This window comes from Calonectris borealis, chromosome 1 (assembly GCF_964195595.1).
Source record: "Calonectris borealis chromosome 1, bCalBor7.hap1.2, whole genome shotgun sequence".
NCBI lineage: Eukaryota > Metazoa > Chordata > Aves > Procellariiformes > Procellariidae > Calonectris > Calonectris borealis.
In genome coordinates, this window is record NC_134312.1 from 73355657 (window position 1) to 73383502 (window position 27846).

Below are 27846 nucleotides of genomic sequence, written 5' to 3' on the forward strand. Positions count from 1 at the left end.
GTTATTGATCACTTAGTCATGGAAAACTGAAAGTAGTTCTGCACAAAACGTTACAAATAAAAGAAATCAATAAAATAGAGGTTTATGGAAGATTATGGAACAAGTTATCCTTGAAGCCATTATTAGGCACACAATGGACTGGTGATTGGGAACAGCCAGCATGGATTTATCAAGGGCAAATCAAGACCTGACCAAGCTGGTTGCCTTCTATGATGGGATGACTGGTCTGGTGGACAAGGGCAGAGCAGTACATGCTGCGTACTGGGACTTTAGCAAGACCTTTGGCACAGTCTCCCTTATCATCCTGGTAGCTAAACAGGTGAGTTATAGTCTACCTGTTATAGGGTGGGTAGAAAACTAGAATATCTGAAATTGTGATCAGCAGTTCAAAGCCCAGCAGTTGGTGGCCAGTTGCTAGTTCCTCAGCAGTCAATACTGGGGCTCATAATGGTCAACAACTTCATTAACAGTTTGAAGAATACGACTGGAAGTGCTCTCAGCAAGTTCATGTATGACACCAAACTGAGGAAAGGAGCAGTTCATGTGCAGGAGGGCAGAATGGCAGAGGTTTGATGAGGATGGAGAAACAGGCTGACAGGAACTCATAAAGTTCAGCAAAGGAAAATGCAAAGCCCTGCACCTGGGATAGAACAAATCTATACACAGAATATGTCAAGAGATTGAGCTAGACAGAAAACAGCTTTGCACAAAAGGACCTTTGAGTCCTGGTGGATGGTGAGTTAAACGTGAGACGGTAGTGCACCTTTGAGCCTACAAAGGCTAACTGCATATTAGGCTACAGTTATTAAAGACGAGAAGATCTGGAAAAGTGGTTCTTTCCCTCTGTTCAGTACTCGTCAGGCTGCATTTGGAATGTTGTGTCTGGTTTGAGGCTCTCCAGAACAAGACAGACATTGATAAACTGAATCAAGTTGAGTGAATGATGGATCTTATTGCTTTCTTCAGCTATCTAATGGGTGTTTATACAGAAGACAACACCAGACCCTCCCCTGTGCACAGGTGATGCACAGCAAAAAGATGAGAGGCAATAGACACAAGTTGCAGCAAAGGAGATTCTAATTATACATACATATACATCTATATATACAAGTTATTTTACTGTCAGAGTGGTCAGACACTGGACCAGGTGCCAAGGGAGGCTGTGGAACCTCCTTCCTTGGAGATTTCCATCCAAAACCCAAACTGATGAGACCTGAGCAACACCAACAGACTTTGAAGTTAGTCCTGCTTTTAGTGCAGAGGATTGGACCAGATGAGCTCCAGAGTCTCCTTCCAGTCTAAATTATGCTGTGATTTTAAGATTTTCTCTAAGCTTTTCTCCACGTTTGCTTTCTTTTGGAAGGCATCTCAAACTTTGATGAAGCCAACACTTAAGACACATCTATTTTAGGTTTCTCAGGTAGGCATTAGTCTGTATCCTTAGTTTTCATTACTATTATTAGATTTCTAAATATATTATATGCAACATTCCAGCTTCATTTTTTGAAATAACAGAAAGGCACAAAGTTGGATGGAATGGTTAAACAGAGGAGAGTCTGGATATCATAGAGGGAAAAAAGAATAATGAACCTGAGAATGGCAAAATAGGAATGTAATACAATGTTAAATAGAAAGTTGCACAGTTCATGGCCAATTACAGGGATTTCTGCTCCAGGGTAGGAGCTTCTTAGCTGAAAATTTTTGAGAAGACCCTGAGTGTACCTGTTAATTATAGATAACTAGGAACCACCCTTAAGAAGATGCTTTTCTGAAAATGTTATATGTAATCTTAGAACATATCAGACAAGGCTAGAGATAAGGAATAGTTAATGTTTCAAGATGTGGCACTGGTGAGATTACATCTGGAATATTTAGCATTTTTAGCCATGTGCATTGATGAAATATGGATCCAGATAGAAAGCACTGTAGCCAAGGGCTCCAAGGATGTGCTGTAGAATCAAGAGCGCCTACTTTTCAAGAAAATATTAAGCATGATTAGCTTGTTTACTTAGTAAAACAGGTTGAAAAACTGAGCTCTCTTCATTTATGATCAAGGTTGAGTCCTAAGTATCAGATTAAGAGGAAGAGCTTTTAAAGCTAAAGCACCCTGTCAGTTCAAAACCAGAATATAATTTGATCATGACTGGAAATCAAAAGAATGCATCAGAAGACCAATCTTTTGCAGTAGCCTTAGAAGTGGATGGAGTGAGAGGGAATACAATTCTTACTGTTCTCAAGGCAGGGCTTGACTTTTTCACAAAATGTGCTTTTGAGTTTGCAGACTGGATTTGTGATCTGGATTCCTCTTGCGTTCTTATTTTATAATTTTACTAATACTTGCAGTTGAATTGCCCTGACATATAGCTTTGGAGTGACTACCATTTTCTTGATGATGATGTCTCTTGTTCTAGGAAGCTAAAGGGAACTCTCTGGTTGAGAGTCGGAAAAGCCATGAGCAGTGCAAAGTCTCACCAATAACAGTATTGAAGGCAAAATTTAATTAAAATTTTCCAAAGGTCAGCGTTATTAAGTAGGCTGTAATTGTTCATAGCAAATAAAAGAATGGGTGTGGTGACAGTGATGGCAGGGAAGGGTGCACGAACTACAAGGAATGGCACATTTTGGGGTAACATCCAGGCGGACAGTAGTCATAGTTCACACGCTTTACGAATGACTTCTCTTTTAACTACAATCACTCTCAGGAATCAGACATAATGCACAGCAAGGGTGCAATCAAATAAATACTTCTCAGGAAATCAGTTCCTTGAACTAGAGCTGTAAGTAGGTAAAGGGGCTGCTCCAAAGTACACATAGCCCTGATATACTTTCACATTCATTTTGCCTGTGCTGTTAATAGCACTGAATTATAAATCTGAACAGTATTCTAAGCACGAGTGCTTCTTGAACGCCTAGTTTGTTCAATATACACAAGGCATTATATTTTCTCTTTCTGCAAGTCCTTGGCAGGCTCTAGCAGGTCTTAGCTGAATGGACTTTAGCCATAGACTATGAAAATAAAACTTCGTACCAAAATACGTTTTAGCTATCAGTAACCAGGAACACTTCTAAAGTTGAGACACCCCATTTTTAAATGCCAGGAAGGTATGAACTATTATAATCTTGACAAGCTCAGGAAAAAAGGTGTTTCACAAGAGTGTACAAAAGGAATACACGTGCACATTTTCTACCTCATTAATTTTTGACCACTGTGGATAAACATGTATTTTGGGACCTTTAACAGAGGGCAGAACTGGGAGGAGACAAGATTAAAACTGCCTAAACCATAGTTTGTGTTACAAGTTAATGATTCTTCTACCAAGTACCAGCACAGCGTTGCTTAAGGAGAGAATACTCTGACTTTTGAGCATTCGTGTGGTAGTATAACTGCTGTTGTTGTGGATACAGAACCTAGGTAGGAACCTCTTTAATATTCTTTTTGTTTGTCTTAACCTTAAAATGTTGCCATTTAGTGTTTGCAACTAATGAACATTACCTGTGTAGTACTAGTTGCCTTTCCTGTGATCAATAACACCAGTAACATTCCTGTTGTAAATGTCAGTGCTTTAATGATGGCATCATACATTTGTATATGTGTCTCTGAATAGTCAGCATCATATGTCATCATATGCCTCGACGCAAGCAGCGTCGAGGCCTGCACAGCATTGTGATATTCATTTTTCATATTAGGTTAACTTAAAAGGTCTTATTATGATTCCTTAATGTATTAAAAATCAATAAGACAACTGGATTAGCACTGCAGTTAGTGTAAATCAATACAGTTCCATAAACTACTGGATAAAATGTGGCTCTTGATTTGTGATTTTTTAGTCTACTGGATGGTAGTATAGCCCCTGAAAGTGCAACTGCGGTGAGAAACAGCCCAAGGACTTACAGTGTCTTTGCTGGACTCTGAAAATTCCTCAAACATAATTGTATTTTTCTTTCATAAGAGTCTACAAAACCTGTAGCAAACTATTGTCTTCACCTTTGTAAATTAATCACCTGTTATTCATGCTAAGGTGTTTAAATTGGTGCTCTTAATCATTATAATTTACATATAATTAGGGGGTAGAAAAACAAGCTTGATTTTTTTTAATGTTCACTAAGCAATAGATCTACCTAACAGGCATGGAGTTAGGCCAATGCCCCTATAAGGTCATATACCTTGAAGCACTGAAGAAGTCTGTGGCTGCCCTTTGCGAGTCTGGCTGCCGTACTCTGGAACGACTTCGCAAGATGCCACATGCTTCCCATGACACTGTGAAAGCTCTCAGCTCCCACCCAACACCAATTATCCACACTGATTATTAGTTAAGACCCTTGACCTTCCCCCACCCACAGTGTTTTTCAGAAAAGACTGTACTGAGCACAAGACCAAATGAGTTTGTCAAACGTTCCCTGGAAGTGAACTGGAAGAGTGTTGACTTTCATTCTCATAGTATGGTTTGAGGGTTTTTTTGGTTTTTTTTTTTAGCTTATGCTTTTGGGGTGAGGATTGTTTTCTTCCCTCGGGAAGGAAGTCAGGGTGATTTCTGTTTAGGCTGACTGACTACCTAAACAATGCCAATATGTTACTTGACTGATCTCGTCTTTCTGCAAATGCAACTACCTCAGGTAATTACTACAGCAGAATGGCTTGTGTAGGCAAAGCATAATAGTTTTAGAGACATCATATTAGTGAAAGGACACATTTGGTGCAGAAAGCTTCATACTTTTCCTTTGCTTGTAACCAGATCCTTGGTTTATTAAACATGGAAACAAACACCAGTGAAATAAATCTAAAATAGCAACTTAATCAATATTTGAAATTGTTAGGCTCAACAGCTAATATATGTTGACATTAATTGTGAATTGACCTTTTATCTTTTTTTCTAATTTTCTTGTGGCATGGCATTTCCCCAGCCTTGATCTGTTCTACCGCCAGCAGATTTCCATGTAGGTCAGGGTCAACTGAGGATGGGAGGAGATGCTGCCAGCAGCTCCAGCACTTGATCCTTGCACATAGCTCGCTCTAACATTTCTCCAGCACAGTTGCATCATCTTTTTGCTTCCTTCCCCCAGTCCTAGCCTTCCTCAGCAAAAGTAGCACCATCTCCAGTAGCATCTTTGCAAAGCAATGATAAGACGTGTCATTCACCATTGACAGGAGCTGGTCATCCCTGTTCTTGCCTGGATCGCTGGAGTAGCTAAGCACTGGCAGTGCTGAGCCAATTAACTTCCACCTTCTAGATGGCTTCACACTGTTCTGTGTGCATCAAGCACCTTTTGCCCCACAAAAATGTGTTTTACTTTTTTTTCTTCTCTTTTTTTATCTTTTATCTTGCCTGGTACCCTAACCTCTGCCTCTGGATGCCTTTTTCACCATTTGCCTCTAACTGCTTATCCTGCTCTTTGATATTTACTGCTCACACTTTTAATCTTACTGTCCTTGCTTCTTGTGCCTTCACAGTCTTTCTCTGAAACATTTACTGGGATAGCCTGCTAATATCTAAACTTCTTCAGTTACCTGTATGGATACCTGGCTATCTTTCTCTTTTGTCTACTTTGCCTCTTATTTCTATCTTCATGTTTCTCTGCTTTCACTCCTTCTCTCCTTATATTGAGATTCTAAGTCATGTTGTACCTTCAAACTCTCAAAAAAGACACTTCTTTAGTCTTGTGACCTGCAATGACACACTACCCCAGCATCTTATTGTAGTCCTTAATGTATCATGATAACAGGGAGAAGCAAGTATCTTCAGGTTACACAGGGACAGATAAATTTCAGAGGACCAGATGCTCAAAAGTATTTGTGTGCTAACTTTTCTTGGGTAGTAAGAATCCCATTTCACCAGCATTTCTGTTGGTAGTTGTGCAGAGTTGAGGAAATCCTTTCTTCTATTTTTTGTTCCTATCTGTCTGAGGACCCAAGTGGAAGGAAAAGCTATTTTTTTGTCCAGATATGTGTCCTAATCAGACTTACAGCACAGCCACAGAAGCAGTGGTACTCACATGAGTCAAGAATTTGGGAAGCAGATATGAGCAGTTGGAAAGGAAAGGAGTTGTTCATGCCAGCATTAGTACCTAAGGACATGCTCATGAACTTGAGCCCAAGAATCTCCTAAATTGTTTAAATCTCTGTTTGTGTATTTCTCTTAAATATCCTTAGGTATTAACCCTCTTCCACCTGAGTGAAGAAAAATGTTCTTCACCATTGTGCATTAGAGGAATGCCTACCGTTTAAATGCTCTGAAAAATGTTACTCTGCCATATGGCCTGTAGCAGAGTAATTTGCAATTGCAGATGGACTGTTTCCAGCATTGGAAAAGTTCATCCAACTTTTTTCAGTTCCATTCAAGCATGGAAAACCTCTCTTTGTGTGATTTCCCCCACACACACCCTTCTCTTCTTCACCCTTTTCTCAAATGAGCAGACTACTGTGAAAGGTGAAATAAATCAGTTCCTCTGAGCTATGATTTCTGAGTTCTGACTTGGGGTCATCAGTTTCAATACTCCTGTCTCCCCTGTGTGTCAAGACCTGCAGCTCTGAAGCGGGTTTGTTTCAAGTGACCCATTTTTTCCGAGGGGCTCTGCAGTAGCATCTGGATCTTCCTTCAGAAATCTGTTCTGTTTGTAGTTGGAATTGCACAAACGGGCAAGTGTTTTCATTCTTTAAATAAACTTTGCAAATAGGTACATAGAATTCCCTTACAGCTTTTCACTGCAGTATTCTTTTTAATTGTTTACCCATCCCTCAAATACAGAGTTTTAAATAACTGAGAAAAGAAAAAGGTGAAATATTGCACTATTCATTGCAATAAAACCAAATTCAACTTAATCATGAAACAGGGCTTTCAACAATAAAAAAAAAATTATATCAAAGGAGGGGAAAGGTTTGTCATCTATGGCTGCAGGGTGTGCTCTTCCCAGGGCAACTGGAGCAGTTCTGCTGAACTGCTGAGTTGCAGATGATTTCATGCATCAGGGGATATAGACTGCACTCTGCAAACAGAAGGACATTAGGGATCCCCTATACTATTGCAAGAAGGAAGAACTTATAATCTCCTTATAGGAGGTCAGGCAGCTAAAATAATCAATTCTTTTGTCATTAAGAATTGTTTCCAACAGGCCAGTGTAAAGGATTAAGTTGGATGGCTTGGTGTTACTACACCAAAACAATGACTGAGTCCTGAGCTGCGTGGCCTGCAAATTCAGAGCTTCAGTAGGACTTCCTGTGCTTCAGCACTGATGCTTTGTTGACCCTTGTCGGTTTTTTTTGGGCAGAGACTTTGTCTCTTACTCTTTTGTGGAAATTGTCTTTTTAGCATTAAGAGTCATTCTAGACCAAAAAAAAGAGGGGGCAGAGTGGGGGGCAGTGGGGAGAGTGAAGACCATTTCACTTGAAAAGAAAGATGTCAAAACAAGATATTTCAGAATTTAAACAAATATACACTTTGAAACACCCAAGTCATTGAGCCAAATCCTTTCCAATGAAAAGGTTCAGTTTCAACATCTCGGCATTTTCCTGTAACTACTGTTTCATCAGAAAGGTCCTTAAGCAACTCTATTTTGGTATATGTGCTTTTGTATTTATTATTGTTTTTCTCTTGGGTTCAGATCACTCAGTAAAGAAATCAACCATGACAGTGGAAACCGAATCCAGCAATGTCGATGACTCAAACCAGGAAGCAGAACCTGCCCAGCTTTTGGATGATGAAGCAAACAAAAATCTGCCAGTCAAAAAGAAGTCTTCCTGTTGCACTGGCTTGAAGGTTTGGTGCCTTATCAATATCACCACAAATTACTGTTGTCATATGTTAAAAAATGCTGTTCATGGTATGACATGACAGGTTGCTTCATTCCTGTTCCTCGTATCTTTTCTGGAACTGGATACGCACTGGAGATACAAGGAAGGGTTGGATCTTGTCTTTGTCCTAGAGAAAATAAAACTTCCTGATTTAACATATTTACTCTCAAGTTACTCATAGGTAGATCCCCTTTTTAGTCATTGGAGAGAAGTAGCAACCTCCAGAGTATAACTTGAAGCATCCTAAAATAGGTGGCTATGATACGCCGTTGTCTAAAGGTTGCTAACACCACCCATTCTTGTAGGGCCAAAATAGGATGCGGTAAATTGTATTCCAGGACTTTTATCTAATCTGGGGCTGTAGGGCAAATAGTCCACTGGTTCCCACAAGCATCCAAGCGCACAAGAAGAATTGACGGAACAAAGCAAGTAAACTAATGAGAATTTTGCTTTCATGTTAAAGCCTTAGTGTTTATTGCTTCTAGCGGAGCTGCAAATACTACAAGGGCAAGATTTCTTTTGACAGTGATGTGTTTGGGTTTATGTTTTGACTAATTCTTCAGCCAGCTTCATTTCAGGTTAAATTCCATAGGCTCAGTGGAGTTGCAATCAGGGACACATTTCTCTCTAGAAAACGGTCTGTAAAATGAAAGACTAATAGAAAAAAATAAGAAGAAAATGATTGCAAGCTTCTCAACAATCCAAAATAGTTTGACTCAAGCATCAGGCGAAGATTGTTATATATTTATTTTATCTGACTCACATTTGCCACCCAGATACACCTGCAAAAATAGAATCTGATCTCTCTGGGAGACTCACAGGAATAACTTTGCCATCATGTATGTGGGCAATGATGCACAACAGTGGATCTATGTCTAACTTTGTAGCAATTAGAATTTAATAGACACAATACCTTGGAGGTAATAAAAGACAAACTGTTATTCTCCCTCACCTGCCCATCAAATGTTTCGTGATTTACCTGGGGATTGCATTTTCAAACCCGAAATACCCAAGTCATTTTTGTTCGTGTTTTCACACTTAGCAGTTTGTGATTTCAGCCAAAACCCCTGAGAGCACCGCTGGCATAAGGCACGAAAGGTGGTTCTCACAGAATTTTTGCCAGTCAAGCTCAGGAAAAATAAAACATGTCAGGACAAAGCCTGCACTTGTGAGATTTTCATCTTCATTCCTGACAAAAAGCATGTAAATATACCTATTTTCAAGCTTTTACTTCCAGGATTGGCTTCATTTCTTACAGTAGATAGTATTGCAATGTCTAAATCTATTTTTACTTTTGTTTACTTACCCAATGTTGTGTTGTATTGGAACTTTTACCCAGTGAGCAATAAGTATATTTGGTTTTTAGACTATGTTGAAATAGTTGGATAATATTTAAACAAACTTAGTTTAACTTTTTATCAAATACGTCTTTATTTGCAAAAGCCACAATGTGTGTCCAGTGGAAGCAACTATAAAATTATAAACAATATTAAGCTTTCCCTTATGAGGTATATGGTATACAGGCGACATAGCCATAATCCACACATTTCGGAATACATCATTTGAGACAGAGATGAACTCAATCAGTCTGTACCACCTTCCACATACTGGGACATCATAAAAACTTGCATAAAGCCTTTATTTTGATGCCATGGCTATCTGTATGTTTGAGTTACAACTAGTTACAAACTGGCCCAAAGTAAGTGACATGTGGCCCAAGCAGAAGATAATTGGGGCCAAGATTAATTTTAGTTTGGACTAGTGTCAGTAAATCTATCTTGATGAGGTATTTTACCTCTGGCAAATTTTACATTTCTGCAACATCTAGAAATTTAGAAATCCTACCATTTTGGCTGCCCAACACTGGGCCTCAGCTGTTTGATACATTTAACCTCAGGATGTCAGTAAGGTAAGTAGTCCACAGTGAGTTGTTTGCCACATTTAAGTTCCACAGTTCATAGGATTTCTGCTTTGGAAAACCTCTGGTCAGCAGTGCAGGTAAGATCAGGCTTTCTGGTCATTAAGATGGCTATTGCAAACCTGAACCCTAAAGCAAGCAGCAGCTCTCAGTGCAGCACCTAGCACCAGCCCTCTCCAGCAGGAAAACCAGAGCAGGAGAAGACATTGACGAGAGACCACCCTGGCGCTCTGTATCATTAGCGTATGTGAAAATTCACACACAACATTGTCACTGCAATTTGAGTAACAAATGTATACCATGATGATGATTGTTCCACACAGTTTTAAACATATTTGATCCCTCTGTGACCAGTTTCCCTGCCTCTACCTCCTTTTTTCTGTCTTAATCTTTCCTCAGGCATTTCTCGCTGCTTTATCATTCAGCTACTTGAGTAAAGCGTTGTCTGGTACGATTATGAAAAGCTCCATCACTCAGATTGAACGAAGGTTTGGCCTGATGTCCTCTACTGTTGGTTTCATCGATGGGAGCTTTGAGATGGGTAATTGATATTCCATAACATGCAGAAAACTGTTCAGAGAAATACGAGGCACAGCATCTGGCACTAATTTTGGTTCATTACCTTCCAGGTAACTTGCTGATGATCGCATTTGTAAGCTACTTCGGAGCTAAACTTCATAGGCCCAAAGTAATAGCTGTTGGATGCTTTACTATGGCTTTGGGAAGTCTTTTAACAGCAATGCCTCATTTCTTCATGGGATAGTAAGTAGCAATCAAGATTAATTTGGGTAACCTAACATTGGAATTGGATACTGCTTTCTGGTTTTTGAATGAAACTTGGTGTATATTAAGTCTTAGATTTCCAAAGGCCTATAGAGCCTCACCTCAGTGTGCAATGAATCACGTTTGACATACATACACATCACTGTTCATTTTATCTGGTTGGAAAAACATGGTTCTTCTGAAGTAAAAGTTCAACTTTCCCCAAAAAATAGGAAAATCAAAATACTTTAGATTTCAGTCAGATTTGTTCAGAAAAGAGTCAGAGAAGGAAATGATTTTACAAAATCATTAATTTTTTTTTTTTCAGGAGGAAACACTTACCTATGATAATCTTATGAAAATTCAAGTTTCAAACAAAATATATTGTTCTTTGAAAATCTTCAACCATGCTACTATGCTGGTGCTATTGCTTTAATGAATTATATACTCTTCCTGAATGGCTAACTGTAAGAACACCTTATTGGAAAATCAGTGTTAACCTAAGAATGTGGCATCATTGGTTGCTAATAGAGGTGTCAGGATCATGTAGGCAGGAAAGTCAAACCATTATGAACTACAGTAAAATGATGAGGGATATAGAGTCCACCTATATGATTTCCAGAATAAGTTTGTGCTGCTTTTAACAGGACCTCAAAGCTCGGAGCGGGTAACTCCATATTGAGTGACGTCTCTACCTGAAATATGACTTTATTTATAGTAACAGGTAACTCTCATGTAAAATCAGGGATTCAGAGCTCACTTGTTGAAGAAACCAACCTACAAAGGTGTTATCACTGTATCAAAGCTACGGCTAGAAACATTATCACATGTAAGCAACATGCAGTAAATCTCTGAGCCTGGAGAAGATGAATAAAAATTAGCTTAACCAGCCACGGAAAATCAGTTTAACCAGCCATGTGCATTTGGAACAGGACAAACCCCAGTACCAGTTCTACCAGCACTGATCCATCTGCAGGCTCTGCGTGAAGCTGAGAGGCTGCTTTGTGTGAGGAGCAGCTGTTTGCCACCGGAGAGCAAAATACGCCATCTTACATGTATTAGAATAATTTTAGGTATACTACTCTAAAAAGAAAACTAAGGAATACTTTTTTTATCATGACAGTGGATCTTGCGCTAGCATCAGACTTGTATTTTCCACTGCTTAAACCAAACTATGTAACTTGGTCATCTACACTGGGAAACTCATGCAGTTTCTCATGTACCTGTGCCTGAATTTTTATGGTGAAACTGTTCTGCACTGTCTCTTCTGATGAATGCTCTTTGTTTCAACCTGGAAAATGAACCTGCCTGGTCTAACAGAGCCAGCCCGGTTCCTAGAAGCAGAATGTGTGCTTTACCATGTTGTTCTGCTTAAGCTAATTGTACTTTGCACCTCGGCAGGGCTCATGTCTGGGAAAAGGATCATGCTAAAGTGGTCGAACAGCTTCCAGCACCTGAGCTGCTCAGCTGATGCCCTGCAGCATTGCTCTGCTCCCTGTAAATACAGCTAAAGAGTGTCTTTTAGCTTTATTCACCTATTGCTATACAACAGCTCTTTCTAAAGCCAATGCCAATTACCAGGCAAACGGGTATCTCCTGAGAATGGCTTCTCCCTTCCTCACTCCTCTCCTCCCCCCAACCCCAAAATACTATCTAAGATAAAAAGGGGGACTCACACTCAAGACATTCTTTTTTTTTTCCTTGACTGTGGGGTCAGCATAGGGTGTTTGCTTGGACCTGACCCTAAATTTTGATACCAACAGTTCAATCCTACCTGAATTACTTTCAAAAGCCCTTTTGAATTTTACAGCTTAAAATGTTATGTCTTCTAGACAGATGATTCTAACTTCTATTTGTTCTTCATTTTAGTGTTTTGGTTTTCCAAAATGTGCTTAAATAATCTTCTTTTTTGCTCCTTTAGTAGGATTTGATTTTTGGATTGAGAAAGATACCTTTCTTTTTAGGGAAGCAGCAGTCAAGTGATTCCTGCCCTACTACGCTAGTATTTCCCTAGTGAACACTGCTTCTAAACCTACTATTGTGTGTTTTCAGTTATAAGTATGAGACAGCATCACATACAGCTTCTTCAGCCAACTTAACTTCAAGCATAAATCCCTGTTCCATTCATGAAGATGCGAACGAAACCTTGTTGGAAGTCTCCCGATCAGGTAAGGAACTGTAAGTACAAATGGAGGAGCTAGTTTTATCCTTGGTTGCAAGCGGAGTAAATCATTGCCCCATGCAAAATGCTCCGTTAGATTTCTAACTTCAGTCTCTACCTGTCTGGGAACGTTACCAACACTTACATGCACGTTGTGCATTTCATTTGGAGAAGAAACATCCAGCAAACACAAATTCCTAGGATCCAGATCCCCAGTTTCCTATGTTCACACTTCCAAACTACAGTAAAATCACCCTAACACTGAAGGGTGTTGTGGCATACATCTGACAGATACATGCACAGCCTTTATCATAACAGGGCAGCCCTCCCATCTCTCTCCCCATTGCATCTCTCTCCCCATTGCATCTCTCTCCCCATTGCATCTCTTATATCTTCCTTCTGGCAACGATCACAATTCCCTTCACCTGTTTCTGCTCTTGAATCAGCTGGTACTCATTAGGCCACCTCTTAATTCTTCTCCACATGTCCGTCTTTTTTGTTTATGATTTTGTAGCATTGCCAAAGTCCTATCCGAAACTCCTGATTCCAGAATTCTTCTCCACAGAAGGGGATGCTGAGACTGTGTGTGAAGAAATTTCTGAAGGGATTCAATTACCCAAGACCTGGAGTTGGGGAGGTGGAAGAGATAGCGTGAAAAGACATGAAATTTCCCAGAGTTAACTAGAAATAAATGGAGATTTCTATGATTTTACTTACCATATGGAATACAGCTGTTTTACATGTTGCTTTACATGTGACACAGGTAGAGAAAGAGCCAAGCTGTGCCCCAGAAACCATCTCAAACTTCTCAAGTTAAAGATAAAAGTTATATACCAGATAATATATTTATGACAATATCAATCTGCCATTTTTTTTACACGGCCATTTTTTCCGATGGGTGATACTTATCTGTATTTCTAGAAACCAAATACAATGGAGGTGGAGGAAAGTGTTATTAAAAGATTATTAAAAGGTATAATGAGGTTGATGGCCTTTCATTCATCTTCCATAAGGATAATGCTGTTAATACCTTAAATACTAAACTATAATAATTTCATGTGCTGAATTTCCTGTGATTTGTCACTGTTTCCCATTCAACTATTCTATTACAAAGATGTAAACTCTCATTATCTGCAGGCTGTGAGAAGGAACCATCATCATATATGTGGATATATATCTTACTCGGAAACATGTTACGTGGAATTGGTGAGACACCAATAACACCATTGGGCATCTCTTACCTTGATGATTTTGCTAAAGAAGAGGATGTTCCCGTGTATGTAGGTAATCTCAACGTGAAGTAAACTGAGAGATTCGTAGTGTAAGAGGTTGATCATCTTCTGCAGAAGAAAACATTCAGCCATTAAAATGTACTAGCATCTGCTTCATTATATTTTCAGCATGTTTGCACACAATAGCCATGCTGGGCCCAATGTTTGGCTTCCTGTTGGGATCTTTATGTGCAAAACTGTACGTGGATATTGGATTTGTGGATTTAGGTAAGCAAAATGGAGGTAAAGTGAAAGTAAGCTAATACCTGTTGGCAACAGGTTTCTCTACATATTTACATAAGTTTTTATTATAGTAATTATATTAATATAATTTATCTTTAACTTATATTGATTTCATTAATTTTATTATAGACTTTATTACAGTTTTATTAAATTACTGGAAGCTTTTAGGGTAAAGGCAGAATTAGACAGGGAACATATTTTAGAATTGTGTTTTAGGATTATATGATTAAAATACATGTTTAACTTTAAAAATTAGTACCAAGAACTCTCACAGACCCAAGATGTTTTACTAAACTGGGATCGTAATGAAAGGATTCTGCTAGCATAGCAGTTTTACAGTTTTGGTGGATTATCTGCCCTTTCAGCTGAGCATTTTACGTTATTTACAATTCTTGTAATGTTTGCAATATATTATACACCTTTTTCCAGCCCTTGCTTATTCAGATGAAAAGAAAACACATGTATGTAATCACATCTGCAAAATGCCAGAGGGAGCAGAGCAATCCCCGTAAGTGGTGGCCATGGCCCTGCATCCTGTTCCCTTTCACGGGAGGAGGCAGGAGCCATCTCTGAGGTGATGTTTCCTCACCAGCCCACCTCCCCACCCACCGGACCAGCCTGATGGGAAGCCAGGCAGTGCGGACTGGTGATGGCTTTTTCAGGAAAAGGCCCAGTGTAGCAGCAGCAGCAGTGGGTGATCCTGTTTTACCAGCAGGACAGAGAAGTTTTCAGATCTTCAGGATCCTGTAGTTAGATAGACAAACTATTTTGTCTTTGCCCTTTGTTAAGCCAATGTTTGATTTTGATTAAGCATAAGGACAGTGAGCCAATTCTGGTCACACAGTGAAAAGTCTTATAGTGTTGGTCCACCACTAAAGATGCCAGCCTGTAACAATCATAAAAATACAACCAACTACTCTCGTCTTCCTTGCAATACAAAGTTTAAAGTCGTGGCTAATCTCGCCAATGCCCCAGAGAATGCCCATATGCTTAATAGTAACCAAGACAATTCAATTTTGCACAGGATGGTCTCGGTAGAAATGTATCAGGCCTAAAAGGACCCCATGCCTGAGGCCTCTCTGTCACCTGTTTTGGTTTGCTGTGTGTTGGATAAGGACCTCTGTGTTGCCATGTATGCCACAAAATGGCAGTCAGCATATCACGTAGAAAGGCAGATGAAACATAACACCATTCAGATGATTCCTGATACCTTCACTGCATGAACGGTCTCTCATTAGGTGATTATCGTTAACACTGAAAGTCAGGCATTGTAAAATGTAGCTATTTTAGCAGATAAAGGGTGGGAGGGTTCAACTTCTTCATATAGGTAACTTGTACCTGTTTCCCTCAATTCTAGGAAGCATCACTATCACCCCACAGGATTCCCGCTGGGTGGGTGCCTGGTGGCTTGGTTTTTTAATAGCTGGAGCAACTAGTTTCCTAGCTGCTATTCCATTTTTCTTCCTGCCGAAGAGCCTGAAAAAGCCGGAGGAAGCCAATAATGACAAAACTTCATATGGTCTCTTGGAAAACATGGACGCCACGAAGAAGACACTTCCTCCTGCAAAATCTAAGCCAAGGAAGTGGTCAGTAATATTGAAAGGCAAGTGTTTCGCAAGTTGTATAAATATGAAAAGCAATAGGCACAATGTACAGCGGGAATGTAATAGTTCTGCAGAATATTTTACCTCCCCTGCACTTCAGTCTAAACCAGTTAGCTATCCCCAGGAAAGGAGGGGTCCGCTAAAGATTCTTAGAAGTCAAAGAGCTTCTTCAAGACTGTGAGGTTCTGCATGCATCACCTGCAATGCATCATTGCCCGAGTGGCACCTACCTCTAAAATTTTGTGCTAGAAGAAATTTGAACAGTGGAAAAATTGTTTCTGTACCAGGACCTAAAGAAAATATTGGAAAGTTCCTTTTTCAAGATGGAAAGCCAAATTATGGAGACTCTGAAGCACATTGCTGCCTGAGGAAAATACAGCAGGCTTGAATATCAGCTCTGGTCGTGCTGTCATTAGGCTAAGAAAATGGTAGAAAGGTGTGGGGAAGAGATGGCTTTGCATCATTAGTCAGATTCCTCTGTCTTTGTTCAGATCCCAATGGAAGACATTGGGCATCTCCACAAAGGCACCTCTCACTTAGCCTTGAACCTGTGATGATATTCATGTAAGCTGAAAGAAGTCTTTGCTGTGTGGAGCCCTTCAGTCTTCATGTGCAGATCTCACTAGAGCACCCAGGCCTTAACCCATACTTCTGTCTTCTTTTAGGATTCTCTTCCTGTATCTCAACCTCTGGTGTTTTTCAGGAACCTGATTTTGCTTTCAGATACTTGCATGCAAATGAAGATCAGTATGACTTGCACTTGGACAGCTGAGAGAAGGATTTTGCCCTAAGTTTCGTAGATTACTCACCAGTAATTATACCATGCATCTTTCAAAGCCAACTCATATATCCCTTTCTTTCAGATTTCTATACCTCCCTGAAAAAAGTATTGAGTAATCGAATGTACTTTACATTTTTGTGTTGCTCACTGTTACAGTTCAGTAGCTTTATTGGTTTCTTGACTTACAAACCAAAGTACATGGAACAGCAGTATGGACAATCTACATCTAAATCTAACTTTCTAATAGGTAAGTTACATTGTTGAATGACTGCTTATGCTATAAGTAGTGCACAGGGAGAAGTTCTGGCATGCCTTTTCTGGGACTGAATTCCTTGCAGAACAGGCTGATGTAAATGGCGATCTCTCCTGAAGGCAGCACACAAACTATAGTTTTGGTGCCTATGGGACCAGAATAAATTATTATATTATATTATATTATATTATATTATATTATATTATATTATATTATTTATGTTATGTTATGTTAATTTTATTATAGCAAGGGCGCCCCAAATATGCAATGAATGTGGTGTGGGAGTTTTAAATGCTGCAATGGAAGTGGGTTAGCATACGCAACCCAGGGATTAGGTTGAGCACAAAGCCACCTAGACTCATCATAATACAACATAAAGCTGCCAGGGGTATCAAGCTGAGGACAGAGTTTGGCTCTTAAACCCAGTGTGACTCTTTTATTTTAACATTCCCCTTCTATAATCTCTTTCAGGATTGACATCCTTACCTCCTGTAGGTATTGGGATTTTCCTAGGAGGTCTCATAATGAAAAAGTACAAAATGAGCATCATTGGAGCAACCAAGTTTGCATTTACCATGTCATTTTTGGCCTACGTCATCACTCTCCTGCACTTTTTTGTTGGCTGTGAGAACCGTGTAGTAGCAGGAATGACAGTGTCCTATGAAGGGTGAGTATAAAATGAAGAAGAGTATGTTTTTCTCCATGGCAGCAATAGTTCAAAAAATGTACTATGACATGAAGGCTAAAAGAGAGACATGCTTTTGCAATGCATAAGAGAAAGTGAACACTACCACTTGTCATTGTGATAGTTTTGTTGGTCAGCAGAGTGTCAGCCTGGCAAAGCAGAACACCGGTTAAAGATTAATTAGAAATACATTAGCAAAATTGCATGTGGGTTGTCTGGCTGTGTGGAGTGGTATTGCTGTTTTGCAGATTGCTGTCTCTACACCAGAAGCAATTTTTTAGCGAAGTGTATTCAGTAAAAGGGTGAAGCATATGTAACAGAGAGCATTGGTACCATATCCTGCACAGAGATGGAAAGACGGCAACATGCTAAACTCTCAGCCTACTGTAAACCAAAATGAAGCTTTTATGCCTACTGAAGATGCTCTCTCCTCTCAAGAGAGAACCAGGCTTTAAAAGTTACGAACGATTTTCTCTTGGAGCGAGTAAAGATACTAGTACAGAGGATGCGTGCTAGGATATGACTGTCCAAGGGGCCCAGCGACACACTGACATATGGGTTGTCCCTGCCTCATGTCCAGCCTCCTCAGAGTACCTCATGGCTGGTGTGAACCTGTTTGCATCTCCCTGAAGGCTTACCCAGTGTTCAATAATTTATCACTACTGTTCATTTATCAAGCCATACTGGTTCATAGCTGAAAAGGTGGAGCTGGACAGGCAGGATGCCAAGGATGTTCATTTTTGTTGGAACCTGAGGACTAATGGTCTTTTGCTTATCCTGTACCCTGCAAAGTTTTCACTAATAATGCGAATGGTGGACCAGGGAATATGCTTAGTAAGCAGTGAGATGAAAGAAATGGCAAGCATGTAAACTTAATTAACCCAGAAAGGAGAAGGTGAGGGAAGACATCCCTCTTTGTTACAGATCTCAATACCCAAAGGATGGCTGAAAGTAAAAGGGAATACTGCATTCTCCATACCCTCTAGGAAGAGTTAGGCTAGGCTTTAAGAAAGGAGTATTTTTAATTATGGAGACCAGGAAATCTAGTTTCTATAACTGGTGCATTTTTACCAACAGGTAAAGATGTATGTCATAAGGCTGTGTTAACTGTTGCTAGCTCTACATACAATTAGGGGATAGCCTAGCTGACCTCTCAAAGCCTTTCTAGTTTTCCTTTTTATTTTCTGTCGACATCTGCCAGCTAAAATCAGTAGCAACATTTTTATTTGTTTTAAAATTCTTTACAATCTAGTAATCACTTTCATATCAGTGCAAGTAGGATGGAATCTCAAGCAAAGATATCAATACTGTAGAGACTCGGCTATGAAAATGCATGTCCTGGGCATACGTGGTGGGTTTCAGGACAGTGATACTGTCACACAGAACTACATTGCCATCAGCACTGAATTAAAGTTCTTACACCTGTCTGAACTTAACTTCTAAGCAAACCCATTCCGTACCATGAAAATGCCATATTTTCTGAGTGCAACTCTGACTGCAAATGTGCCTCCAACGTGTGGGATCCTGTGTGTGGAGACAACGGACTGACATACGTTTCAGCCTGTCTAGCTGGGTGTACAACTTCGGTGGGACATGGAAAGAACACAGTAAGACCCTGCTTCAGTTCCTGAGTTTTTTCACTAGCTTATTTTCAGGGATTTAGTAGTATAATGCATTTAAGGGAAACCAAAGTTACTGGGGACCAGTCAGTAAAGTATCTATGATTTCTGGCTACAAACAGCACAGAAGATATAGAGATTTCTCTGAGTTACTGCACATTAAGCAAAAAGCCCTAGCTCCTTGTTGTAGCTCCTAGCTTTCATCGATTGTAGATTGAACAAGAGGGGGAAACAAACAATTCAAGTCTGAAGGTTGTCCATGGCTTGCCTTTCATAAACCTCATTCTGGCTGCCCTGAGGTTTTCAGCTAACAGTTGAAGTATACCAAGATAGTGTAGTATCTTCCCTGATACTGATCATTAATGTGTAAGTATGAAAAATGATTTGAGGGGAGGCAGCTTGCTTCCACCATGTGAGACTCTGGGACGGCAGGATACTGCTTATTTTTCTGGCTGAGTGATTTCTGCTCAGCACAGAGTGCTGGGGATAATGCACAGAGTCCCAGAGAGGAAGCTCCAGTCCATGGTTATAAGCTTTCACTGGACTGTGTCATTCCCCTGTTTTCTGGTGCCAGATGATCATTCCAGAAGATACATGATCTGGAGCTGTCTCTTGCACTCAGAATTTTCTCTCCAACAGATTTTTCTTTGTGGCTGGTTTCTCTCTGATGTCTACAGTCATCTTCTCCAAAAGACATTCTTTGCTAAAATCTTAAGGTGGGAGGCAGGGGAGAAGGGCCCAGCAGCATACATGACAGTGGGACTACTGCCTCCCACACAAGTCTCTCTCTGTAGAGGTTAAGGTTTGTGGCTCACAGTTCCCCTTACCACAGCACATCCTCAAGGCCCTCAAACCCTGGTTAAAAGCTATTGCTCCTAAGCTATCAGTGCACCTACTGCTGATCTCAGTGCTATGCATGGGCTGTGTCTTGACAGCTAGCTGCTGCTTACAGCTGTGAGGTAACTCTGGGGGATCAGCGTTAGCAGAGAGGGACCTGTGATCCAGGTGCTTTTCACAGAGACACGTCAGCTAACAGGTGGTGTCACCTAGCAGCAAAAGGCACAGCTCCTTGAGCCTCGCTTTTCCCCTTTGACTGCCTTCCAGGGACACAAAGCTGAGCCAGCCTCAGAGATCCTGCAGGTACTCCAAACATCTTCCAAAAAGGGGTGCTGTGTCCGCTAATAAAAACATGCTGGCATGGAACATCCCTTCTGACTCTGAGAACTCTTTGTAGGAAAGGAAAGAAAAGTAGAAGCTGTTGCCCATTGCATGAAGAAAGACAAATAAGATAGGAACAGGATGGTTAGGAAGGCTACAGGCTCTGCCTGTGTCTGAAGGCAGGATTCCCCATTGCATGAGCAATTCCTACCAAGCGTGGCCAAGAGGTCGAGACACGTGAAGCATGGCAGCAGGTTGAGAGAGGTGATTCTGCCCACCTACTCTGCTCTGGTGAGACCCCACCTAGAGTACTGCGTCCGGCTCTGGAGCCCTCAGCACAAGAAAGACATGGACCTGTTGGAGCGGGTCAGAGGAGGGCCACAAAAATGATCAGAGGGATAGAACACCTTTCCTATGAGGAAAGGCTAAGAGAGTCAGGGTTGTTCAGCCTGGAGAAAAGAAAGCTCCAGGGAGACCTTATTGCAGCCTTTCAATACTTAAAGAAGGCTTGTAAGAAAGATGGGGACAGACTTTTTAGTAGGGCCTGCAGTGATAGGACAAGGGGGAATGGTTTTAAACTAAAAGAGGGTAGATTTAGATTGGACATAAGGAAAAAATTTTTTGCAATGAGGGTGGTGAAACACTGGCACAGGTTGCCCAGAGAGGTGGTAGATGCCCCATCCCTGCCAACATTCAAGGTCAGGTTGGACAGGGCTCTGAGCAACCTGATCTAGTTGAAGATGTCCCTGCTCATTGCAGGGGGATTGGACTAGATGACCTTAAAGGTCCCTTCCAATCCAAACTATTCTATGATTCTATGATTCTAAATCTGCTTTGTGTCTTCCAGGTCTTCCATAACTGCAGCTGTCTTGAAGCCAGCGGTTCATGGACAGGAAATAATTCTGCCACCTTGGGACAATGTCCAAAAAGTGAAGATTGTTCAATGAGGTTTATTTATTATACAGTAATACAAGTCATAAGTGGCTTTTTTTATGCATTGGGAGGCACCCCAGCATACATGATTATGTTTAGGTAAGTAAAACTAACTGTACCAATGGTTGAAGCTTTCCGATAAGGGGATCAAAGTTGTGTTTAGGCTTCTCTCTTTCCCTTAGGAGAAAAGACTCTCTTGCAGTAAAACGTGTTTTCTTTAATGAGTTTTGTCATTTCCTATTTGTTTGTAGCTGTTAGCATCAAAACTTACTTTGCTGCTGTCTGTAAGTTGGTTCTAGTGTGTTGCTTCCAACTACCACATAATGGTTTCTTTTATGCGTGTTATATGCCCAGGTTTTCCTCTTTCTCTGCTTGGATATTTTGGCTATATGGATTTTGAAAATGCCATGCTTTTGTCAGGATTTCTGGATGTGGGGTTGCCCTAACAGATTGGGCCTATCAGATGTCTGGAAATTCAAGACATCTGAGGGCTCAGTCTGAGACTCTTATGCTCACCTCTGTTGAGGTACACAGGTGCAAGTGTACCAGGATGTGATTTGGAACCATGTGTGCAAATTAGAATATACTTTTCAGTAACCTGAAGAGAAAGCTCAATCAGTAGAAAAATGCATCGGTGGTAAATTTAATGGTAGTCCTTAGAGCATTAAGTCATCCTAAATGAGCACAGAAAACAGAATACAAACTCACCTCCCTTCCTCATCTCTGTGAGACATCTTTCTGAGTGTAGACCATGTTAATATTTGTAAGGAGACGGCAGAGGCTGAATATATAATGGATTCAAGATCAGAGCCTGTTTGTGCTGCTTAGAGTGTGGTTCCGCATGAAACAGATGGACATATGGCCAGATGGCTTTGCATAGTTCAAGATGTGGCATTGTATAGAGGAATGCCATTCGAGAATAGTAAGATGCTGCACTAATGCAGCTACTTGCAACATTTTTGTCTTAGGGCACTGTGATATTGCCCATCAAGTGAGTAAGGTATTTCCCACGAAGTGAGGAAAATGTATGCCAGGGAATTAAGGCAGTTGGAGAGCCCATGACTTTAAAATTTCACTTCTTTAATTAGTAAATGGACTTCCCAGGAGCTATGTGATGGAAAACCATAGATGAATTCACCTTTTTCATACCACTTAATGTATTTTCAGCAAATGTAGGAAGTACTCTCCTTCCAAAGCTTGGCTTTCTGTCATTAAGAGTATTAAATTCAGGGTAATTAACAGCAGTTTAATAGGCATGTCTAAGCACTAGATAGGCAAATACTTAATACTTATATCTCTTTCTTTCAGATGCGTTCAGCCAGAATTGAAATCTCTTGCAGTTGGTCTATACACGCTCATTATGAGAATGCTAGGTAAGAGAAATCATTCTGAATAACTAAGAGCCTTGCTCAAATGGCTTTAAATGACCATTTGTAAACCAGATGTATCCTTGAAATAGCTGTTAGATCCTGGGCTGTTCCTGAAGATCCTGTTTTTTTCCTGAAGGTCCAATGTTCAGTCAAGAGTTCATTGGGAAATATGCTAACACAATTTTGAAAATCTTTGACGTGCTGATTAAATGGTGTTGCAATTTGGGAGCCTGGTATTCCAAAATGGGAAGAGTTTCTAAGCAAAATTAAAGTATTATCTTGAATTTCTAAATAAAACTATAAGGTTTCAAACTTATGATTCAACGAATGGCTCACTGAGACACAATGCTGCAAGTAAGATCAGAAAGACGTGCTCTAGTAGGACTTTATTCAACACTAATACAACTCTGCTCATAGCAGAGTGTTTTCTCTATGTTGAAACTTCACTTTCCTGGTAGACGACAGCTTAGATTTCGATTCCCTTTAAGCATGCTGCAATGCTCTTTTTTTTCCTTTTTTATTTGAGAGTTGCTAATGAGATGGTTGATTGAGACGCTTAGGCAGGCAAGAAAACACCTCTCTGTTTCCTTTTGTTCTCTTTGTCAGTGGAATAGGAATACCTGCATTTCAGAAATGTAGAGAAATGCTTGTGAAAAGTCAAGCCACATGGGTTTGCTATGAAGCCTAAAAAATCAACAGCAGCTTACAAATATCTACAATCAGAGCTAGGTTAGAGCTGTAGTCTCTACTCAGGATTGTGATGGAACATTTTGAGATAGGAAGGTGTATCCACCCTTTGTTCTCTTCTACTTTCCTCATCACACAATGGAGGGGCAGAATTTATGCCCCAGCTCTCAGAGGACAAGCAATGCCAATGGGATTCTTGGAGCTCTTTCAGCCATGGGAAATTAAAAAAAAGCATTATGAAAAAAGAACTGCCCCCTTTCTATAGGCTTCTGCTTCAGCACATTGAGCCAGCATGCTCCTTCTGTTGCAAGAAAGGGTAGAGCTACTGTCACTGATTCACAAAAGCTGGCGTTTCTCTTCAGTGACTCAGAGATCAAATCTGATGTGCTCCTGTCTTCCTTCTCTAAGGAACCTCCAAAATGAGCATGTGTCCCATCATACCCTGACTACAGCATTGATGATCATAATACACAGGCCTTTATAGATAGATTACTGAGTTCAGACTCTCACAAGAGCCCTAGGGTAGAACAGGCTGAGAGTATACCTGTTTTTACAAAATAAATTATTTCCTATACAAGAATGCAGGTTGCTCCTGTAGGAACAAAGCTAATGTGAAACATGGTCCTGTACACACTGAAACCTGGATTCGTCTGAAGTTAATACTCATCTTTACTTCAGCAAGGCTAGGATTTTGTCCCATGTCTGCAGTATGCAGTTGTTTTGCAGTAAAGCATAAGCTCATATCTGGCCAAGTCACACTAAGGATGCAACTGAAGTTGCTCTACCCTCATAGACATTTTTGAAAAGCATATTCAGTTTCTCTAATCATGTATACTTTGTGCTGTCCCTTCAGGCAGAAGGGGCTATCAGCTGCTATCAGATAGATATGAAGTCAGTGTGGATAATTTAGGCTATGCATAGATGAAGGAACTATGTGTCAGTTCAGTGCTCCAAATACACAACCAGTCCAGCTCTCCCTTGCAGGAGCTTAGCATGCACTGGAAGCCAGCAGTGGCTCTCAGAACCATGCTTGAGAAACCAATGTGCATGACTACCAGCCTGGCCAAACCCATCAGACCACATTTGCTGGGGACTGATGATCCCCTCAGCACAGAGAGGGTGTCCCAGCTTACAATCACTCTGGTAAAGGAAAGGAAAAACTCCCCACAGTCCAATCCACCTATTGCCACTACTGCAGCATGTAACTTGCCACTAAGAAAATATAAAGCTGATTTCTAAAAAGATGTCTTTTCCTGTGATATCTTGTGACATTTTTGCTTGTCTCCCTGCAGCTGGGATTCCAGCGCCGGTGTATTTCGGTGCACTGATCGACAAGACATGCTTGAAATGGGGAAGCACAAGCTGTGGGCGGCGAGGGGCTTGCAGGCTATACGACTCCAATGCATATAGGTAAGGCAAATTAGGGCACAAAAAGCCTCATGCACTTCCTCTCTACGGATAGACATGTTTTGTTCTGTTATACTTAGTGTGTGAGGCCACTCATCAAAAATTATGGTCAGATACTAACTCTGGACTCAGATATAGGTCAGTCTCGAATTCCTGAAATTGAGAAATCTTAAGATTACATCTTAAACACTTAGTTTTTCAGTCAGTTTTTATGTTGTGCAAAAATCATTTAATATCAATGACAGAGACTTTATGGAGTGAAATATGTATTTTTAATATCCTTTAAGTCAATTTAAAAGACCTAGGATTGTATGATTTACCATGAAGAGGAAAGGTACCCAAATTTACCTTATTTGCAGGTAGTTTATTCATACTGGCAAGACTGTTAACTGTGTGCATTGGCCACATTTGAGAGAAAAATAAATGAAAGAAAATCATACTGAGCAGCTGAAGGTATTGGTTAAAAACAAACAATGTCGGTCTCAAGGAGGAATATTCCAGAGATTTTTCTATTTCACGCAAACCTTGGGCACTTCTGATGTAGTTTTTATTGTTACATAAAATAGCCCACTTTGACAATCTCAATATATTTCTAGCCCTAGAAAGCCTAAGGCCTTAAAGTGATCTGAAAATCTTTAGAAACAAAGGGAAGATGATGGAAGTTTCGCTTTTGCAACTCTCTTCATAAGCAAAAAGAATATTATCAATTCCTTAACAGATATTTTTGCAAGCAAAAATGTCCAGTTTGTGGTACCATTCACAAAGAATGAGTTTTAATGTTTTCCCCTAAGCTACTATGCGGTTTTGGTATATATGTAATCCTTAAAAGCCATTGCAGTGATTTTCTTCAGCGTCTTCAAAAATTTCAATGCCTATCCTCTATGCTCTATCCCACAGGCATGTCTACCTTGGTTTATCAGCAGTGTTAAGAGGTCCTTCCTACTTGATTGCAATCTTTTTTTATATATTGGTAAAGAAACACTTTCAGAATAAGAACTCTAGGCCTACAGAGAATGGAGGAAGACAAGACGGTCCTATGAGTAAAGAAGATAATTGCAAGATCAAAGAACATTTGCCAGGTTCTTCTGATGCAGAGAATGAATCATGTATTTAGAAAGCCGTTTAGATCAGTGTCACATGAATCAGGACAGCTTCTTTTAGAAACAACTTTCACAATGTTATGAATAACTAAATAATAAATAATAACACCATTCAAAAAAGTAAAACTAACAGCAAACCTGTGATCAACAACAGGAAAAACTAACATACAAGTACGAAAGTGCCTTACGTGTACCTGGTTACCAATAACAGACAGAACAAGTTACAGGAACTGAACCAAATTCTCAACAGATAAAGGAAAACCTCCCTTGGCATTTCCAATAGAACCAGTCTGCAATTTTTCGTGGGGTCAAAGGTGACTGCTGGCGGAACAGCCACATGCCAAAGGCCCACAAAATGTGACGCTGATCCTGTACGCAGATCCATGCGGTTGTCTGCCACAGGAATGACAAGCTCAAGGCTGACAACAGTGTTCTGATTTCATCAAATTCAGTCAGAATTCACAATAAAACCAAAGCCTTTAAGCAAAAAGTTTCCACCTTATCTAAACGAATCATAGCAACAATTTTGCGTTGCAAAATTGACAAAAGCAGTATTTTTCCAAGAAGCATTTTATCTTAGCTCAGCTGAAAATTTTGTGCCTACTTAAAACTACAAATAGGCCGCCATAAAGGAAATAATTGTTTTTAAAAATCTCAGAGTTGTAGCATTTATTAAAAACTATTTTTTTTTAGTTAAGTGACTATGAAACATAAGAAATAATCTGAATTTTATAGTGATATTGTTTTCTAAGCAGAATCCATCCAACGTATGCTGGTGGCTTTATTGCTATGCCATGTGCTGTCCAGCAGAGGACACTCAAACAATAACATTACTCCTATGACTACTGCAAATACTCGATACATTTGTCATGTCCAGTCTTTATTATTCTGGGAGAAGTTCATCATCGGGCAGGCAAAACACTCACCTGTGTTTTCATGCACCTTAAAACTTTCTCAGCTCAAGCCTTTAGCTCATATATTCAAAGTTGCTTTTGTGTATTTGTTGGTGTGTGTTCATCATATTTGTGTCATTTGGAGCTTGACAACTGTTGTTACTTTAAATAAAAAGATGCATACTTGCGTACCATTTCACAACAGTGATTCCATTCTCCAGTTGATACTTTAAAATAGATGCTCAAGGCTCAGTGGGATATGGTTAATAGACATGTTAGATAAAAAAAGTACATTGAGCAAAATGCTGAGTTGTTCTGAAATAAGTGTTGTCTGTCATGACAGTTGCTTAGTAGTGATTGCAGCAGCTGAAGGAAAAAGAATGGGACTTTTTTTTTCCAAATGAAGTGATATTTACTGGAGGCAGAGATTCTCCATCTAGCAAAACTGATGGGACTCTGCCTGGTCTTGTCTTACAATCGCATTTGCAAATGTTTTGATATATCCAGATACAGCCATAGGAATGACCTGTGGGACCTAAAGAAACAAACAACCTTACCTAACTATTGAACTTGGGAGTGAGTTTTGGCAGGGAAACTAATTGCAACTGTCTAGTTCTGCTTCTCTTTCAGCTGCTTTGTCCAGATGATTTTTTTTAACACATCTTGGTGCGTATATAATTTCCTGTGGTGTCTTTAAAGCCAGGGATTTGGGTGAGATATTTTTAATTGAAAATCTGTAACCTTTGAAAACATATTTTATGTGACAAAATATACCAGTTTTAACTAAAAACAAGAGTTAATTCCAGATGACAGATTATGAGAAATATGCATGAGGAATCAATGATGTCAAAAGAAAGTGTTATGGCCTGCAGCAGATTTAGGAAGTTATTACTCCAGACTCATGAGATCAAGGAGATGTCAATAAACTGGCCTTTTTGGATACAGAGACCTTTTGGCACAAGAAGGTCATAACCTGCTTGTCAAGGGTTTTTTCCCCTTTCTTGTGGAAAAAATGGTTCCAGCCAGAGTCAGGGTGTGAAGCTCAGCTGCCTTTGGGTGCCACAGCAGCTCAGCTCCTGAGGGAGAGGGAGAAAGAGCAACATTTTGATTTGTGGCCAGCATTGAAAAAACTGTGGCCTTCCCTCCATCATTAAAAAGAGGCAACTGTAGGTCATGGATCTATGGCGCAAGCAGAGAAAACAGGACAAATTATTT

At 40.1% G+C, this 27846-nt stretch overlaps 1 protein-coding gene across 1 annotated transcript; it reads left to right on the forward strand.

Moving 5' to 3' along the window:
* Nucleotides 1–3321: 3321 nt before the first annotated feature.
* On the forward strand, nt 3322–26839 carry LOC142086789 (solute carrier organic anion transporter family member 1C1-like). Its single transcript, XM_075160266.1, has 15 exons — nt 3322–3412; nt 7597–7751; nt 10104–10245; nt 10334–10466; nt 12519–12634; nt 13765–13911; nt 14028–14126; nt 15499–15744; nt 16609–16773; nt 17251–17446; nt 18909–19071; nt 21089–21273; nt 22483–22547; nt 24524–24641; nt 25536–26839. The coding sequence occupies exons 2-15, from the start codon at nt 7620–7622 to the stop codon at nt 25750–25752; spliced, it is 2124 nt and encodes a 707-aa protein (XP_075016367.1). The 5' UTR covers nt 3322–3412; nt 7597–7619; the 3' UTR covers nt 25753–26839.
* Nucleotides 26840–27846: the final 1007 nt, after the last annotated feature.